The following is an 18,854-nucleotide window of genomic DNA, read 5'->3' as shown; positions in this document are numbered from 1 at the left end:
TTATCTGGAGTATATAACCCAATCGTTGGTCACCAGTACTTGATCCATAATTAAATAGGTTGATGTTGAGAATTGAAGCAAGAAAATTAATCAAATAAAATAAGGAGCAAAATAATACAAAAAGAAATTTCTTTAAGTTTGTTAGTCAAGCTATGGTTTAAAGTGTTGTGCCATTTTGAAATGGTGTGGTTATAACTTGAATGTTTCTAGAATGTCCATTATATTTTGATCGAGACAATTTCAAATTTTCTTTTAATTTGATTGAAACATTACCTCAAGACGAGATTTTAAACCGTGTGTACTACATATAACCTAGGATTAGATATTATGATGAATAATTCATCCAACTTGTTCGATATAAAAAAAGTGGCATTTCCTTTATATGACTCATTACATACATATAAGATGCGTTGAGAGATTTTTTGCTCACAAAAAAGTCAATCCGGGTTTACAGAATCTCCGATGACCACTAACACTAAGCCTAAACAGTGCAATTTGTAATTTCAGGATACCCTCAATGCACAAGGGTTTGTGTGATTGGTCTATCTGACATTCTGTAAAATCCTAAATTAACTTTTTATAGAGCATGTCATGTTTATTATGCATAAGAATAATGATTTTCTAACTAGAAAGTCTTCACTCAGTCAATACATGACTGACATGTTACTGACACGGAACCATAAATCTCTTTTCTCAAGATACACAAATGTAAATCCCCATAAAAGATGTGCATGTGTGTATCCCGAGGAAACAAATTTATGGTTTGGTGTCTGTTGTAACATGTCAGCCGAGTGAAGACTTTCTAGTTTGAATATCAGCACTCTATGCATAAACATCTCTTCCATTTGGGGGTTTCGGAAATCACCACTTGTTGTGGCTTAATATTGATGAGGTTTGGTGTGATAGGAAATGACAGAGGGTATTTACTGTGATTCTCACAAGTTTGACGTGAGATATGCACATAACCATTTCCTCACGATATGAGTAAAAACCATCTAGGGTTATGTATGCATCTCCACATCAGAATTGTGAGAATCACAGTAAATCCTAAACCCTAAATCCTGTGTCACCAAGCATGACTCTTGGTGAGTGTATGCTGGGGAGCAGCTTGGACTATACCATAACCCAAGCTTGAAGGCCCAACACGACCTATGGGCCAATCTTGGCTGGTCTTTTCGTATTGGGTTGGGCCGAAGGCTAAGATTTCACAACTTGAATTAAACCAAATTCATGCCTGATAAAATCAGATCGGATTGGGTAGATTGGACCCAAGCTTCGACTGGGTTGGGCTTGACCAAAGTTGACTGGACCTCAGATTGGACTAGAGACAAACCCTAGAAAAGTCCATGTAAAAATTGTCCAATGATGTGATTTCTACTTCTCACGTGCATTCCAATTTGTATATGTAATAAGAATGGAACAAGGTTGGACTTCAACAATTTCAATCATTTATGATTCACAAATTCAAACCCAAATACAATCCGTTTGATTCAATGTCATGATTGAAACCTAAAATGTTGAAGAATCAGATCAGATCGGATTGATGCCATGATCCATTAAAAACCCTCGTTAGATGGCACGCCAGCGGTGTCAACGGGTCAGTTCCACTTTGGTTCTTCGAGGTACCTAGAATTAAAACATCATATTATTTCTACTCTAATTCAGAGGAATTGAAATAAAACTAAAATCACCATGAGTGATAATAGAATTCTATATTCTTTACAGACAAGTCTTTTGACAATGGAGAAAAATGAGAAAATTCCTTCTACACATCATTGCAAAGTTTTGCCCTTTCAAGAGCACAACGCATGGCAAAGAGATTTAATTCAGATTCAATGTCCCATCCGTCCAACTTCTCAAAGAATACCCTGCCTTCTATTTCTCCGCTAACGTCTCAATCATTATCAGCTTCAAATGTAATAAATTTTCAAAAGAGCCAATCTAAGAAATAAAGTTGCAAAAAGAGACAATCCCTTTTGTTTTAAGTTCAAATACATAATTTATATCATATGAAAAATTTTAGGATAATTATAAAAGCACCCGGCAATCCACACATAATCAAATTATTTAATCTTATATAAGTTAAAAGTTTCGGTAAGGATGATCTCTATGCTGACTAAATCATCTTCGTCAAAAATCAATCTATTATAAAACTTTTAACCTCATTAAAACTGGTTTATCAAAAAAATGGATAATTTACTATTATTGAATTTGTTTTGATGGGGTCAGAAATTTCGGAATGGACTGATTTTTTATGAGATGATCTCCTCGTCATATAGATCATTCTCACCAAAAATCAATTCATTTTGAAACTTTTAACTTATATAAGACAAAATAATTTATTTATGATGTAGGTTGCCCTTATTTATTGAGGGATACTCTTATAATTATCCCACAGTCGGCACTTGTTGAATAAAATTAATTCTATTTTATTTTTACTTTTACTTTTATGAGTAAGTTGGACTTGAACCCACGACCTCAAAGTTGTTTTGCAATGTATAAAATCAACTGAGCTATAGGTCTAAGTCCAGAATCAATAGGAATGCCTATTTATTCATTTCTTTTTAGACCCAACTCTAATATAGGTATGTAAAGAAGCGATCCCAAACCAGTATTTCCGACTTAACCGATACCAAATGGACACTCTAATGTCTGGCTCATCAGACCAAATGAATTTGGACAATTTGAGATCTTCAATGGCAAGCTTTCAAGTAATTGATCAAGATCTTCCTTCAAAAGTCAACCTAATACGATCATCAAGACCAGCAAAATAATAATAATAATAATGCAACAAATTAATCTAAATCTTGACCCCTTGCATGGATGATGACACGTACGTATATAAAAAAATAATAAAGCATAGAATTGAAGAAACAACTAACTCGTATCAAAATTTAGTCTTTCTCTCCTTCTTTATCCTTTGGTGCTTCGCGAAGCACCTTAGCAATATCTCTTCAAAGTCTTCTTCTTGGCAAGGAATTCTCAAAGCTCCTTCTTGTTGAAACCCAAATTCGTCTGCAACTCTCTCCATTAAAACCCTAAAATCAGGAAGCGAAAGATAACTCGCAGGAATCACAAATCTCCTCATCTTCGGTCCAACGTAAACCGCCAAAAATCCTCTCGGTACCTGTGTCGTCAGATTCCGGTTACCATTCCGATCATTAGATGGTTCTTCAGAGAGTAATGATTCCTTCGAATCATCTCCGGATTCATGTGCAATCGCTCTTTTTCCGGCTAAAACAGGAACTTTTCCGTTATTCGAAGATAGGATGCGCAATTGCCGGAGAAAATCTTTGGTCGGCGGCCGGACGATTTGCCAGAGATTTTTCGTTGTCCGGACTGAATTCATGGTGAAGGTGGCCGGAATCTGACGGAAATGTGAATTTAATTGAAGAATGGTGTTTCATGGAGAGAGAGAGAGAGAGAGAGAGAGAGATTAGGGTTTAAATTTATTATTATTATTTTTTTTTTTGCAAGAGAAACAGAAACCTAAGGAACATATTAGACGACCGTTAATGTGCAAGAGATGATGTTTCCGCGCACGTTAGAGAAATAACAGCTAAATTTAGCGGTGTTAGGAGAACGGGTGCTCCTCCTAGTCCTTCCGTTACATTTATGGTTCAATTTGGCGGTATTTACAGTTAGGGGAATAATTATAGTACGTCAAGCATGGTTCTCATGAGGTATATTCAGGAAAATCATGACCGTTAAAAAAGTCTCGCCCCAAACTGATCTTCTAGTCAACAAATGTTCCAAGAAAATAAAAAAAGGCTAGTGATTCTCAAAAACTCACTAACATGACATGTGTATGAACCGTACAATTTCTCCCTCGGAATATAAAATTCCACATCCCCATAAACATGTACTATTATGTATCCCGAGGGAAAATCTACTATTCTTGCACATGCCACGTGAATAAGTTTTTCATTTATTCTATCAGATTGAGTTATAACATCAGCACTAAAAAAATATATATATAAAGTCGAGTGCTTTCTTGATTAATATGTGAGATTGGTTATTGAATTATTTTATTATCAACATATAAAATATTATATAAAATGATCTTAATAAATCATTGTATATCTGATATATTTTTATTTATTATTTTTAATATTAATTATCTTTATTAATAAAATTATAAATCACTTATGTTATTTTGGTAAAATAAATATGCATGCCATACGTCTATTTTTAATTTTTACGAAGAGATTCAACTCTATGTCTGGTTTTATTAAATTCAATTTCAGGTCAAATATACACGATTATGACAAGGAAGTATGAAAGTGTATTATGGTATGCGTTGTATGGAATACAAATTAATCCGTTGCACATAGATTGTAACTTAACTTAACCAGAATTGACAGGCAGACCATGAAATTTTGGAAACTCCGAACCTTTTAAAAACAACTAATTGCCAGCTTTGGGTTGGGCCTTACCACCAAAATAAGACATTAGATTTTCGGATCCTATATCTTGTACAGCTTACGATCCATCCCGAAAATGCCACTAACGACCCATCTATTTGTGACCCAACCACAAATCTACCTTTGTTGGGGGATTTTTAGCAATATTTTTATGTTTCTTTTGACATGTTTGTTTACAACTAAAAAGGCTTAGGATTCAAATCCAACTTATTTTAATTAGTAAGCCTATTTTGAATGAGATTTATAACTCGATAAATGTGAAATTAGATCCAAATATATAATATCATCACTCATAGATTTTATCAACTAAACTAATTGATACCTTATGTAAATCCAACTTACCTTTAAAAAGATAAGATTCAAATATTTTCTATGAATAACTTTTTACCCTTTAGAGGTGTATATGATGGTTGTGGGAAAGTGAATTTCCCCTTTTGATTGCACCTTGGAAAATGTCAAGAGGAGTGACGATTTTAGTTTTGAAAGTAAAAAAGATAATTTCCTCGAAGGTGAGGTGGGAAAATATTTTCTTGCCCAAGATTAAAAAGTTGCTTTGGACAACGGAAATGCACGATTATACACAAAAAAATTGCACTTTTGGGGGAATTCATTTTCTCGTCCATTTTCTTTACGCAATCAAACAAACTCTTGGATTTGAGCTTTTACTTAAGTGTACACAAATCCAATGGCTATGAACTATCAATCTGCAGGCTGATTGTTGTTGTGTAGGTCCACCATGAATTAGGGTGAAAACTCAACGTGAATAGGCTCCAAAAATGTACCACGTGTCATTTTGTGGATAGATCTATAGCCTTTTTACTTGATAAAAGAAATCACAACAAAAAATACTCATCCACAAATTAAGGTTTCTTGGTAAATGTATCGAAAGGCTATAACTGGCCCATGGGCATAACTGTCGAACTTGAATTGGGTTCGAAAAAGGTCGGGTTAAATAACCAAAGCGGCTGCTGTGTACAGCTAATTGCATGGTACCCATAGCCTTGTAGATTACCTTGAAAAAATTATTAAGGTCTTACAACTCCAGCTATGTTTCCATCGAACTAATATATATATATATTAATAAAAGGTGTGGTTTGGCAGCCAACGTTAGGGAGCCAACACATTTGTTTTATATAATTTAAAAGTTTCAGATTATGCTGATTTTTTGTGAGGATGATCTCTATGATGTAGAGATCATCCTCACCAAAAATCAGTTGGATCTAAAATTTCTAAGACCATCTAAAGTGATATATAAATTTTCAATAAAAGATCGATGGTTCACAATTCTAAACCACTTTTGATGGACTTAGTAGTTTCAAATTCAACTAATTTTTTGTGAGGATGATCTCTACAATCTCTAATGTTGGATGAACTTGAAGTAGATTGGCTTTGGATCTGGGTCATGAATCTTTTGGATGCTTTCTATATTTAATATTATAATATTATATACTGTTACTTGTATCATTGTGGTAACCATTGAACCCGATTAAACCGGAAACCGCCCATTTTAATTCACATCCCCCAGTTGTGGAATGTGTAACAATAATAATACATTATGCTCACGATAATTAATCAGGAATGGTTTTTTTTTTTTAATCATAAGTCTATTTTTTAATGAGATCAGTTACTTAGGGCTATCAATGGGTTGATTCATATTTGGTTCCCAAGGTACTTAAAATCATAATCATTGTATTTATTTTTATTTCAGTTCTAGTAGATGTAGACACCCCATTTTTGCATCTGCCCAATTCGACAATTCGTCAGCCGGTTGTTGTGAATTCCTAATGATGAGGATAAAAGAATTCGAAGGCTTGTGAGTACTGCTTGATTCCTTCTGTTTCTAGTTTTTTCATCCCCCCTACTCGTCACGACTCAACATAGAAATTTACGCACGCTTGGGATCGTTACATCTTACACCCGATTTAGCAAGCACGTACACTTAAGTTCACTACACAGTTCGATAACTTAGAGACTTCGCTATACTAGGAAAATATAACTTTAGAACTTAGAAATACTCACACAATGACTGAAAGAAACCTCACGCTAAAATTCAAAAAAAAATCCGTAAAAAATCACCAAAATGATGAAAATACCCTTCATAAATTTTAGATCTCCGAAAAGTCTTGAAAGTACCTCCATTGCACTCAAAAAGTCATTTCAAGTCTAACAAGACCCAAATCGATGAAAACAGAGAAATTCGTAAAAATCAATAAAAAATCATCAAAATGACAAAAATGCCTTTTATAAATTTTGGACCCCCAAAAAATCTCGAAAGTACCTCCATTGCATTCAGAATATGATTTCAAGTCTAATGGAACCTAAACTGATGAAAACAGAGAAATTCAAGAAAAATTGTCAAAAATCGTAAAAATGATCAAAATGCCCCTTAACATATAACTCTAACATAGAGACCTTGATCCTTAGGAAAATAAAATTCAAATTAAAAATTAAATTAAAATTTAACCAAGATCAAATTAAAATTCAATCATTTTGGCACCAAACATTTTGGGTCCCGTTCAACACCCAACATTTTAGCCAACCATTTTTGTCCTACATGGACTAGAAGTTTTGGAATGAGCTGATTTTTGGTGAGGATGATCTCTACTGTAGAGATCATCCTCACCAAAAATCAGCCCATTCCAAAACTTCTAGCCCCATGTTTACAAATTGAAAAATCGTGGACCGTCCATTTTTTGTAAACCATTTTTGATGGGGTTAGAAGTTTTGGAATGGGCTGATTTTTGATGATGATGATCTCCTCACCGTAGAGATCATCCTCATCAAAAATCAGCCCATTCCAAAACTTCTAACCCATGTTTTGAAAAATGTTTTGCTAAAATGTTTGGTACTGAACATTTCCCCATACATATATCATGGTTTTTAAAACTTGGTATCACGTCTCGTCTCATTCAACTCTGATACCAAATCTTTTCAGATGAGTTTTCCGATACGTTTGAGACGTCTCGTGAGATAACTCAAAAAATTACACTGTGAAATGTAAAACTCGGTCAAAAAATGACTTTGTGAGTTGATCTCGTTTAGTTCTGATACCGAGTTAACTTGGGCGATACGTCTCGATCTCGGACGAATTTAAAAACCATGATATCTATATATATATATACAATCACATGTTGGACTGGACTTGAAGTAGATTGGCTTTGGATCTAGGTCATGAATCTCATTGGATGTTTTCTATATTTAACATTATAATATTATATACTATTACTTGGATCGTGGAGGTAACCATTGAACCCGACCAAATCGGAAACCACCCATTTTAATTCGCATCCCCCAGTTGTGGAATGTGTAACAATAATAATGCATTATGCTCACGATAATTAATCAACAATGGTTTTTTTTTAATCATAAGTCCATTTTTTTAATGAGATCAGTTACTTACGGCTGTCAATGGGTCGATTCCTATTTGGTTCCCAAGGAACTTAAAATCATAATTATTATATTTATTTTGGTTTCAGCTCTTGTTAATTCCTAGTTCGATTCCAAAATAAATGGATCTAAAATCCAAACAGTCAAAAAACACATGTATCCACAAGTTCAGATTTTCAAAAATAAAAATAAAAAAATATTTCAAATCATTATTAAAAAAAAATTCTTCAAGAAATTAACGTATTATATACAAATTTAACAATTATGTTATAATTAGTAATACTAAGGATATAAGTTTAAAAAAAATTTCAAAAATATAAATTTATCTTATTTAAAAGTAATAAATTTTTAGAAGAAATAACTCATTTTAAGTTCCAATCTATAATTTATATGAAAAATTAAAGAAATTTATATAACATGCATTAATTTTAAAATAAAAGAATGCCTTATATCATCTACAGTATAAAAAGAAATGACAAAATAAATCAGTTTCGGATACCCATTGGATAGAATCTAATGATTCTGACTCCTATTGGGTCAGTTCCATTTTAGACCCGACTTTAATTAATTCCCATAAAAGGAGAATCGGAACCACGGTTTTCAATTTTGGTAAGATGGGGGGCATTGAGCCCAAGTCTAAGGAGCGCATTTTTCCATGAGCATCTTGTAGCACTTTTTCCAATTGCCTAGAGAGTGCCACATTGAAAAATAAATAAATAGAACACAATTCACACATAATATATCAGATTATAAATAAATAAAAATAAAAAAAATAAAAACCTATTTTTTTTGGAGTCCTGAGAATATGACTCACCAAGGGGCATACTCAATCGACTCCCTAACATGAACAAGTTTGGGAACTATAGCTCTATATCGGGATACAAGACTTTTTTGTGATACGCTTTTTTTATGGGGAAGTGCAATTGTGTATCCCAAGACGTACAGATCTACAGTTCCCTAACTTGTCACCTCATGGAGTCGATTGAGTATGCCACCTAGTGATTCATATTATCATGACACTTATTTATTATATTTTTACATGATCAAATGCTTTGAAAATGAATGTTGTGAAATTTAAAGGACGTGATTTGATTTGCTAAAATTGAGACATGTAGCTCTCTCAACTTTTGGGAAAGGCAACAGAAGGTGCTATAGGAAAAACAGAAAAACACTGTTAAAAAACCCTACACAGGTATATGATTTTATCACCTGTAAACTTTACCATCAACCTAGAATGTTGATCCTCTACTCCTGCTGTTGTTGAATAATGTTACCAACACCAACTCTTTTCTATCGCCACATGGGAAACTCTTTAAGCCCAGCCCACTTTTCTTTGGTGCACCTGTTGACAAAAAATATAGCCAGATAGGGTAAACTCCGGCCATTGGATTCAAGTCTTTGTTGTGAAAAATCAAAACAGCAAAGAGAACTAAATGCAAGGATTTAAGTGTTTAAAACGTATAAACAGCAATGCAATTTGCTAAAAGAAAGGGATACACTCATGTTGTTGTATGCTCAGATTCTCTTTATTCTATTAAAAGCATCACACAGGAAATTGAAGGATCTTGGAAGTATATGGAAACGATCAAAGAAATTTAGTTGTTTGCAACTTCATTTTTTAACATGTGCCTTTGAATTCCTTTGGCGTGGAGCTAACTGGGTTACTAATTACTTAGCAAAGCTTGGGGCTTCTGAGGATGTTTTCTTTTTTATTTTTTGTGGTAACAAAGGATATTTCAAGTATTCCTCAAGATCTAATGAGAATATTGATTGAAGATTTATGTTGTAACTATTATCCTTGAGATCTTGTCAACCCCCAACTTATCAATCAAATATATATATATAGAGATATAAAGAGTGAAATATATTAAGAAATCATCAATCTTAATTTAATCCATCCCTAGTGATCCCTCTTACAAAAAATAAGTAAGACTAGTTGGTGATTTCTAGCAGTTGAAAGGGTAAAATCATTGGCTAGCTAAGACATAATTTGTTCAATCGACAAGTATACATCTAGCTAAAGACACCAAGACTATAAAAAAAAAAAAAAGGTAGGCACCAGATGATCATGACATAATCAAGTGGAATAATACGATCAAGAAACAAAGTAATATAGTCAAACAAATTGAAATTATTTAAATGGCGGTAAGCACTCCAATGTAAAGGGAGATGAACAAATTACAATGATACTTCAGTAAATTGTCTTTAGAAGATCAAGGACATAGTCGATGACTTGAACAACAAACCTTGTAAAAAAATCAAATGTATTTTCTCCTGCTTTGGTTCTTGATACTTGATTGTTTCTATATTTTTTTCTTAATGTTCATTTGATTATATGATTAAATTATAATATAAATCTTGAGGCGCAATTATTTAGATTTTTAACTTAATAGTCATGGTTAAAATTCATTCAATTCTAACTTGTAAATTGAAAGCTTCCGAGATGGCCACATTACAAAGGTGGTGTTCATTCATTATGTGATTAAAGCATGCCCCATAATACTAATGCAAACCCCATCAACACGTGTAAATAGGATGTAAGTATATACCATATGGGTCGGGATCCATAGACTCATATGTTCAAATACAATCTCAATCATGTATCTATGAGATCTAATGTTTGGGAAAAGATGTATCTTGATAATAATTACGGATTCCAACCCATACTATATAATATATATATATATATATGGGAAATGTTCAGCAACAAACATTTTGGCAAAACATTTTTCAAAACATGGGTTAGAGGTCTTGGAATGGGCTGATTTTTGGTGAGGATGATCTCTACGGTGAGAAGATCATCATCACCAAAAATCAGCCCATTCCAAAAATTCTAACCCCGTCAAAAATGGTTTACAAAAAATGGACGGTCTACGAGTTTTCAACTTGTAAACTGGGGTTAGAAGTTTTGGAATAGGCTGATTTTTGGTGAGGATGATCTCCTCACCGTAGAGATCATCCTCACCAAAAATCAGCCCATTCCAAAACCTCTAACCCATGTTTTGAAAAATGTTTTGCCAAAATATTTGTCAAAATGTTTGTTGCTGAACGGGACCCTATATATATATATATATATATATATATATATATATATATGATTTTTAAAAATACCCTCACCTTAACATTTAAACTTAATATATCAGGCTCATTTTCGTCAAGAACAAAGAAAATTGCATTCTCACGTTCCTAAAATCATGTTGATAATTTTTTACTATGTAATATTCAAAATTATCCTCTAATTAATATTTTGAATTACAAATAAGCCCTTTAAAGACATGTGCATTTGCACACCTTCTATTATATTTATATTGGGACTGACTAGTTGCACACCACCTAGTATCCATCACTTTAAATAAACACTCCACTATTATGATTACACTCTAAAAATAAAATGATGCCCTACTTTTGTTCTTTTTTATTGAAATCATAGTGGAATCACAAGTAGTTTAAAAATCATGATTCACAAGTAGTTTAAAAATTATTAAGAGCTCTTAGTAATGACTTTTGATAGATTTAGCATAAAATTTTCATGACTTTCTAGTAATGATTGGTTCCATGTCTTCTCTATTAGTCTAAATTTTTTTTTTTTTGTGGGATGGAAATTAAAAACAAAAAAAAAACAAAAAACCAAAGAAAACAAGTAAGCATTTCTTATAAGTTGGAGTGCAACGAGTAATAGGTGATGTGCAACTAGTCAGTCTTTATATATATATATACATATGAGGGAAAAAAAGTTGAAGAATCATGATAATCTGACTATCTCATGTGGCACACTCAATTGACTCTCCTAACATGATAAGTTGGGGAACCGTAGATGTATACCTATAAGGGTGCCGTGTATCCAGATAGATACAAATCTAAGATTCCAAACTTGTCACGTCAGGAGAGTCGATGATGGAGTGTGCCACAAGGAGCAGTCCTATTATCACGACTCAAAGTTGAACTCTACTGTAGCTAATTTTAAGGGTCCGGTTGGGCCGGCCGAGTCAGTAGACGAAGTCGCCCGGTTGATAACTCAAATGGAGAAGTAGGTGAGGGCTGAGGAAAATTCGCAAAAATCGAAAATTTCAGAAACGACGATAACGGATAACCTGGCAATATTCAACAGCAACGGTCAACGTCTAATCAGTTTTTTAAAATTTCATTATATTATATATTAGTTTTGGTGGAGAATGCTGACCGTAGTACTCCCAAGTATACAGTTCCATTACCCGTACTTTCGGTGGGCAGCATACCCCGAATCTCGACATTCTGACCGCTGTCATGTCCTTTGATTTTCTGTCTACGATTCTTTTTCATTTTTTTGTGCAACTGTCAGGTGGGACGGTTTCACCAACAACAAAAAATAGGAATGAAATTACCAAAGTAACCTTATATGTAATAATCTGAGGATGAAATGACCCTAATCCAATCCTTAAAAAGCGGGGCCATATATAAAGCCATCCCATACTCCTATCAGCCCTAATGGGTTCGGACTTGACTCGGGCAGGGTTCGGGTAAAATAAAATAACTATAATTTAATTTTTTTAATAAAAAGAAATGTATTATTTTTTTAAATAACTTTTTGTCTTTGAAGATTAATGAATCAAATTTTCCATTATTTTTCTAAATTTAGCTTCACAAAAATCACTGCAAAACAAAACTTTCCCCCATAAAATTTTTATGGGACAAAATTTAGTACAATTTTTTTCTCATTTACATAAAGTCAAATGTGTACTGATGACTACACTTATTTTAAGAAAATTTGTCACCTAAACAACTGATCCACCTACACCAAGCTATTAGGTATGACTTTTTAATTCAAGGAGAAGGATGGAACTAAGTAATCAAACCGATGACCCTAAAAAGGATAATAACACAATGAATTGAAATCCAATATGAATTGCCTACATAAAATAAACAGAGATTTACCCGAGCCTACCTAACTATTGCATTTTTATTATAAAAAACTCGCTTGGAGTTCTAACAACTTCAAAGCAATCTTACTTAGGAAGTTTGTTACCCACCCAATCTTACTTTATCAAGTTTGTTATCCAGCAAATCTTGAAATAGGGATCCCTTTTATAAAATTCAAATTGATGTTGTTAATTTGTTGCTCAACATATCTTAAGATAGATTGTAACGGCCTCAATTTGTGGATGAAATTCAAGAAGGATTTTCTTTTAATTTTTTTTCTTCTTTCGAATTTTGGTTTTTCCACTTATTATGTATTTTAGAATAATAATTTTACCTTTTTTGTTGTCTTCTTCTAATCTTCTTTTAAGTTGTATTTCATTTGAGTGTTCTATTTTTCAAATTTTTGTAAATGACCCTTGTGGCAATTGTAGGGTTAAAAACCGAGGAATTTAGCGTTCGTGGAACCCTGGAAAGGATGATTGATGGTAAAGTAGCATGGACTCTCCTTATTTGTCAAAAACTCGATTACTAATTGAACATGGTTTTGTTCTAGTAATGAGGATACTAAATCTCTAAGTAACAAGGACAAAGCCTAAGTATAAATAGAGGTAAAATATATTTAGTTGATTCATTCAATTCCATTTAATAATACACTTTGAATATTTATTAAGTACAAGAGTATTTTTGGTAGATACCACACCAATGCCTAACATTGAATTAGAAGATCAGAGATGAATATATATTTTTTTTTTACGAATCTAGTGATATGAGTTTGTAGAAAGAGTAGTGCTAGAGTGACTTTAAAATTGACATCAATTCACACTTCGTTGACGTGGAGGTGCACACATAACCATAGATGCCTTTCATCGTGATAACCATAGAGACTTTTCACTTCTATCTGGATGAAGAGCATCTATGGTTCCATACACACATCCACGTCAACAAAGTATGGATCGATGTCAATTTTAAAGTCTCTCTAGTATTTTCCTTTTAGAAAAATCCCCAAAATCAATGTGGGTGAGGATTTTGCCAAGTAATTTAGAGAAAGTTTACCAACCAAATACAAATGGGCTTGGATGAGTATCTTGGATTGGACGAATCCATCCTCATATTTGGTCCAACCCAAGTCGTTGTTCAATTGTTTGGGTTGGGCCCAAATTACACCTACATCGAACCGAACCAACCCACCCACCCAAGTTTCATCCATAGTGGGACCCATAAACGTCGTAAAATAAAAATAAAAAAAATTGTGAGACCCATCAAATGATAGATCTTCTTTACGGTCTGTCCTTCACCTACCACCATGGTGGTTTTTGTTTTTTTGGTTGTAATACAAACTCTTATGGAGAGAATCGTTCATTTGACTCACTGAGTCATACGAGTTCACCCGGAGAGTTCCACATCAGATTTGTGAAAGATAATTACCATAAAAAAACACCCTAAAATCATAAAATTGGATGTTTGGTTTTTAACTTAAAAACTTTATTTTTAAACTTTCTCGAACTTAGCTTTTACTCGAACTTACTTTCTCTTTACTTTTTTTACCATTCCTCTAATGAAATGACACTTTAAAAGGGTTAGGTATTATGTAAATTTACATGTATACCCTTACTTTGTAAGGATAAATATTGTCAAATTAATTGTCACAACCAACCATGATAATCTAATATTAAAGTCTATTAAACCTAAATTTTATTAATAAGGGTATAGTGAAATTACAAAAAGAGTCCTAAGACCTATACTAGTTTATTTTTTTAAACAAGGATTAATATATTGTTATTCAAATTTTACAAATTTACAAGCATAATTTTTATAGTTCAAAAAGATAATATAATAATTTTTATCAATCAAATATACTTTACGGATAGAATTGAATAACGCACCATTCATTTTCTTAATCCTTAACCCCAAATAATTGAGATAAGGCAATGCTAACCACAACCTTGTTGATGTTGAAATGCGATTTTTGCAAAATGTCAATAAATACCTAAATAGACATAAGAAAATGTTAAAGCAATATGAAAATTGACTTCGATTCTCACATTATTGATGTGGATGTATGTACGGAACCATAGATGTATTTCATCAAGATATGAGTGAAAAGCATCTAAGGCTATGTGTGAACCTCCACATCAGCAATGTGAGAATCAATGTCAATTTTGATGTTACTTTAGTATGACTCATAAACATAATGCGCAATCAAAAAGTACATCTTGTTGCGTGTGATAGGGAGTCAGTCACCTCTTTTGGATTGCATTTCTTGTAAGCAACATATTAAGTCCTTCAATACTTAGTACTTCTCAAAATGAAACAAATAATCTGATTGGTGATGAAATAAACTCGTAACTAGAAACCCCCACTTAAAATTAAGTAATTGTAACACTGACTTGTGGTCAAGTTGACCAACTAAAGACGAAATCTAAGTTTGTTTAATCTATCATTTCATTTAATAACCAAACAATAGAAAGGACAAGTATCCAATATTTTTCTTCTAAAATCAATTAAAATCCCCGTCATTTATCATCTCACGATGAATACGAGAAGAAATTATATTATCACACCAATGTTTACGTTTACTTAGATTAAATCAATCCTTTTGAAATTAAGTAGTTGTTTGCATATGAATTGATGTACTATTAAGTAAAGAGAGATTACTGGGCAGACCAATCATTAACAATTTTATTACAAAAACTTCCTTACTTTATCAAGTTTGTTACTTGAACAAACATTATCTTATGAATCATGCTACCAAAACTAAGATTAACTAAGATTGATTTCAAATCTTACTAAGAGTCTTTAGGCCCACATGGATGATCAAATTAAAAATCCAACAACACAGCCTTTCAGATTTCATGGAAAAATTCAAATTTGAAAGAAAAAATAATCAAAAAACAAAACCTTTTTTGAGATTGATCAAAATATTGAAAATAGATAGCTACTAAACTCTTAAATTTAAAATTAAAATTCAACAGTGAAAATGAATATAATTTTTTTTTTCAAATTTCTTAAAATTTTGTCCTTTATAACCCTATGACATTAGATCGGATGCCACAAATTGATGCGATTTGAATCCAATCATTAAGTACTAAAATAACATCACAAAATTGAATTTTATGATGTGTATCCTCATTCCAGGGTTGCTCAGTAATAAACTTATAAGGTGAGGTTTGGTGGGTAACAAACTTCGTAAAGTAAGATTCGTTGGAGTTGTCAGAACTCTAAAAGGGAGTTTTTGTAATAAAAATGCAACAGTTGGATATGTGGAGTAAATGTCTCATAAGTAAAAGTGGTGTGCTAATAACAGCCCTCTTAAGAGAAAATTTAGTAATGTTGGATGGGCTTTTTAGTCAACTAAATGTTTTTTTCTCATTCTTGTACTTATAAAATTAAACATATTTAAAAAAATATAAAAACAATATTATATACTTTTTAAAATTTGAGGGGCATTTTAGTAATAAAACTAAGAAATTTCAGCAGTTTTAAACTTCGAGGAGACCGAAAAATTCGCATTTAATCTCTGTCACCGCTCTTTACTCTCTCTCGTTATACTCTTTTAACTGCTCTCTCTGCAACTCTAATGGAGATCCGCCAAATCGTTCATCTGAAGCAGATGATGAAGCGATGGAAGTCCATAAGCCTCAAACGCAGATGCGTTGTTTCTGGTCCAGACTCAGATTCCGACTCAGGTTCTGTTTCATCCGGTTCAACTCGTCGCATTCCTTCTGGTTTTTTCGCTGTTTATGTCGGACAAGAGCGGAAACGATTCGTAATTCCGACTCGGTTCCTTAATCTTCCGATCTTCGTATCACTTCTGAAGAAAGCTGAAGAAGAATTCGGTTATCAGTCTAATGGAGGACTGGTTTTTCCATGCGAAGTAGGATTTTTCAAAGGGGTTTTGAAGATTCTTGAGAAGGATGAACAGAGGTATCGAAGGATGGAGTTGGATGAGTTCTTGATGATGTTTTCTGAAGTTTCTGATTCTTGCAAAGACGGGAAGGACTCTAGCCGTGGATTTACTCCTCTGTTGCAGAAAGCTAGGGTTTGATGTTAGTGTTGATGGGTTTTTTCCCTTGGTAGTCCTTTTTTTTCTTTCTTTCTTTTAAGGAAAAGGGGTTTGTAAAGGGCAAGCAACCTTTGATGGGTTTTTTTTCCAACCATCCATGAAACCCAATCTTTGATATGGGTTGAATGAGATGTTTAACATTTTTTTTAGGGTTTTAAGGGCATCAAATTTGAGAAATTAATGAAAATTTGCATGCTAACCTTTTTTTTTACCCAATCTTATTATTCTATTTAATTTTATATTTTTTCTATGTCAATCTTACTATTATGAGATTTTCAACAGGTGTCAGATAACTTAGTTGGTAAATCTTCGGGGTGATAAAACCATATATTTGGGGTTTGGTTCCCACCAGATCTCATTAAAAGTTTTTTGGGTGACTAAAATTATTTTTCTTTTAGAATTTATCTTTGGTATTTCGTCTCGTCTTGTTCAGTTCCGATATTGAGTCGTCTGGGACGTGTTTTTCGATATGTTTGAGACGTCTCATGAGACAAATCAATAAATTGAACTGTGACTCGTAAATCTCAATTAAAAAATGACTTTGTGAGTTGGTCTCGTTCAACTCTGATATCGAGTTAACTTGGACGATACATCTCAGTCTCGGACGAGTTTAAAAATCATAACATTAACACGCTGTGCAATTTTGACATTGTGTTTAACTTCTAGGATTTATCTTATAGATATGTATGACATCTCTTTGGCATACATGTTTTATTTTCTAATGATGATGAGAATTTCACTTTTCTTGGGCTGGGTTGGTGATCTACATGCGTCCAACCCACACTTCACAAACACCAACACATGCCCACGCCCATGCCTGACCTGAGCTCGGGAATGAAATGCTCAATCCACGCTCGATTCAAGTTGGGTTGCTTAAAGTTGATCGGGTTTGGCTCATTCCTTATTAATATTAGATAATTTAGTAATGATAAGTGATATGTAAAAAAAATAAATATAAAACTTACACTATTTATCTTAAAAATAGATTTCAAAGTTCACATACATGAAATTATAAGTAAATATTAAGAAAAAGATGTTGACGATGATTTACTAAAGTTTAACTTGTGAATTGTGATTAAGAAAGAAATAAATATATTTAAAAAATAAAAATTATAAACATATTAAGTTCGGGAAAATCAGCAACCCAATGTCTATGCTTGAACCCAATCCAGTTTGATTCGTTAAAAAAAAGAAAAAATTCAAACATGGGCGCAAACCCTAGCTACTTGTGCCCAAACCTAACCTAAGGTCGGGTTGAACCCATCAGGTCGAGGATTGACCTGCCCAAGTTGCAACCCTAATTTTTGTCCTAAGCTAATGACTCAATGGCATTACGTCAAGCTTATTGAAAATGCACTTAAAATTTGATCTACTAGCTGTTTAGAAATATTCTTCCTAAATTTTCTTTTTACTAATCAGTCACGCTTGTTTTTTTTTTTAATACACGTGGCGTTATGCCATTGGTTCCTCAGAACATATTCATATTCCGTTTTTCATTATGAGAGCTCTTTTTCATGAGTCTATGGATCTCTATCAATTGGTCCAATCATTAATAGATTTTTCTTGAGATGGATATGAGCAAAACAAATTATAATCTTGCCTCAAGGCACTGTTTTGGATAGATGTACCATCATTATCATTATATTATCACAATATTAATACAAATTAGTCAACACATTTTAGTAGGATACGAAACTTTATATGATTATTATAAAGAACTCCTTTTAATACTTACATAAGCAAAATTATTGGTCAGTTATTAGTAGGTGAAGATGGATTTTGAACCAAACTTATTAGCCTCTTCAAAAGTAGGCAAGAAATTTTATCCCTTTATTATTATTGACTCCGGAGTCATAAGTCGATGTAATTTGATTTCTTGGATGAAGATGGTTGGTTAGGTTTAATTTTATTTTCTATTATGTGATTTTTGAGATTTTAGTATTTGAGTTGACTATGTTTAACAAGAGTCGTGATAATTTGACTACCCCACGTGGCACAATCAATCAACTCTCTTGATGTGACAAGTTTGGAAATCATAGATTTATGTGTCTCATGATACTTATAAAATGTGTATCCTGAGGCAT

At 32.9% G+C, this 18,854-nt stretch overlaps 1 protein-coding gene and 1 pseudogene across 1 annotated transcript; one reads left to right on the top strand and one right to left on the bottom strand.

Annotated features, from left to right (window-relative positions):
* Nucleotides 1-2,887: 2,887 nt before the first annotated feature.
* On the bottom strand, nucleotides 2,888-3,349 carry LOC147393072 (auxin-responsive protein SAUR71-like). The gene has a single exon (XM_086456480.1). It carries the CDS (start codon nucleotides 3,347-3,349, stop codon nucleotides 2,888-2,890), a length of 462 nt encoding a protein of 153 aa, XP_086312606.1.
* A 12,861-nt stretch (nucleotides 3,350-16,210) lies between these two features.
* On the top strand, nucleotides 16,211-16,984 carry LOC147393071 (protein SMALL AUXIN UP-REGULATED RNA 51 pseudogene; annotated as a pseudogene).
* The last annotated feature ends 1,870 nt before the right edge of the window (nucleotides 16,985-18,854 follow it).

The sequence above is a fragment of the Akebia trifoliata genome, chromosome 10 (genome assembly GCF_017979445.1).
Source record: "Akebia trifoliata isolate Shusen 1 chromosome 10, ASM1797944v1, whole genome shotgun sequence".
In the NCBI taxonomy this organism is placed as follows: domain Eukaryota; kingdom Viridiplantae; phylum Streptophyta; class Magnoliopsida; order Ranunculales; family Lardizabalaceae; genus Akebia; species Akebia trifoliata.
This window is presented reverse-complemented; position numbering and strand designations above follow the sequence as displayed.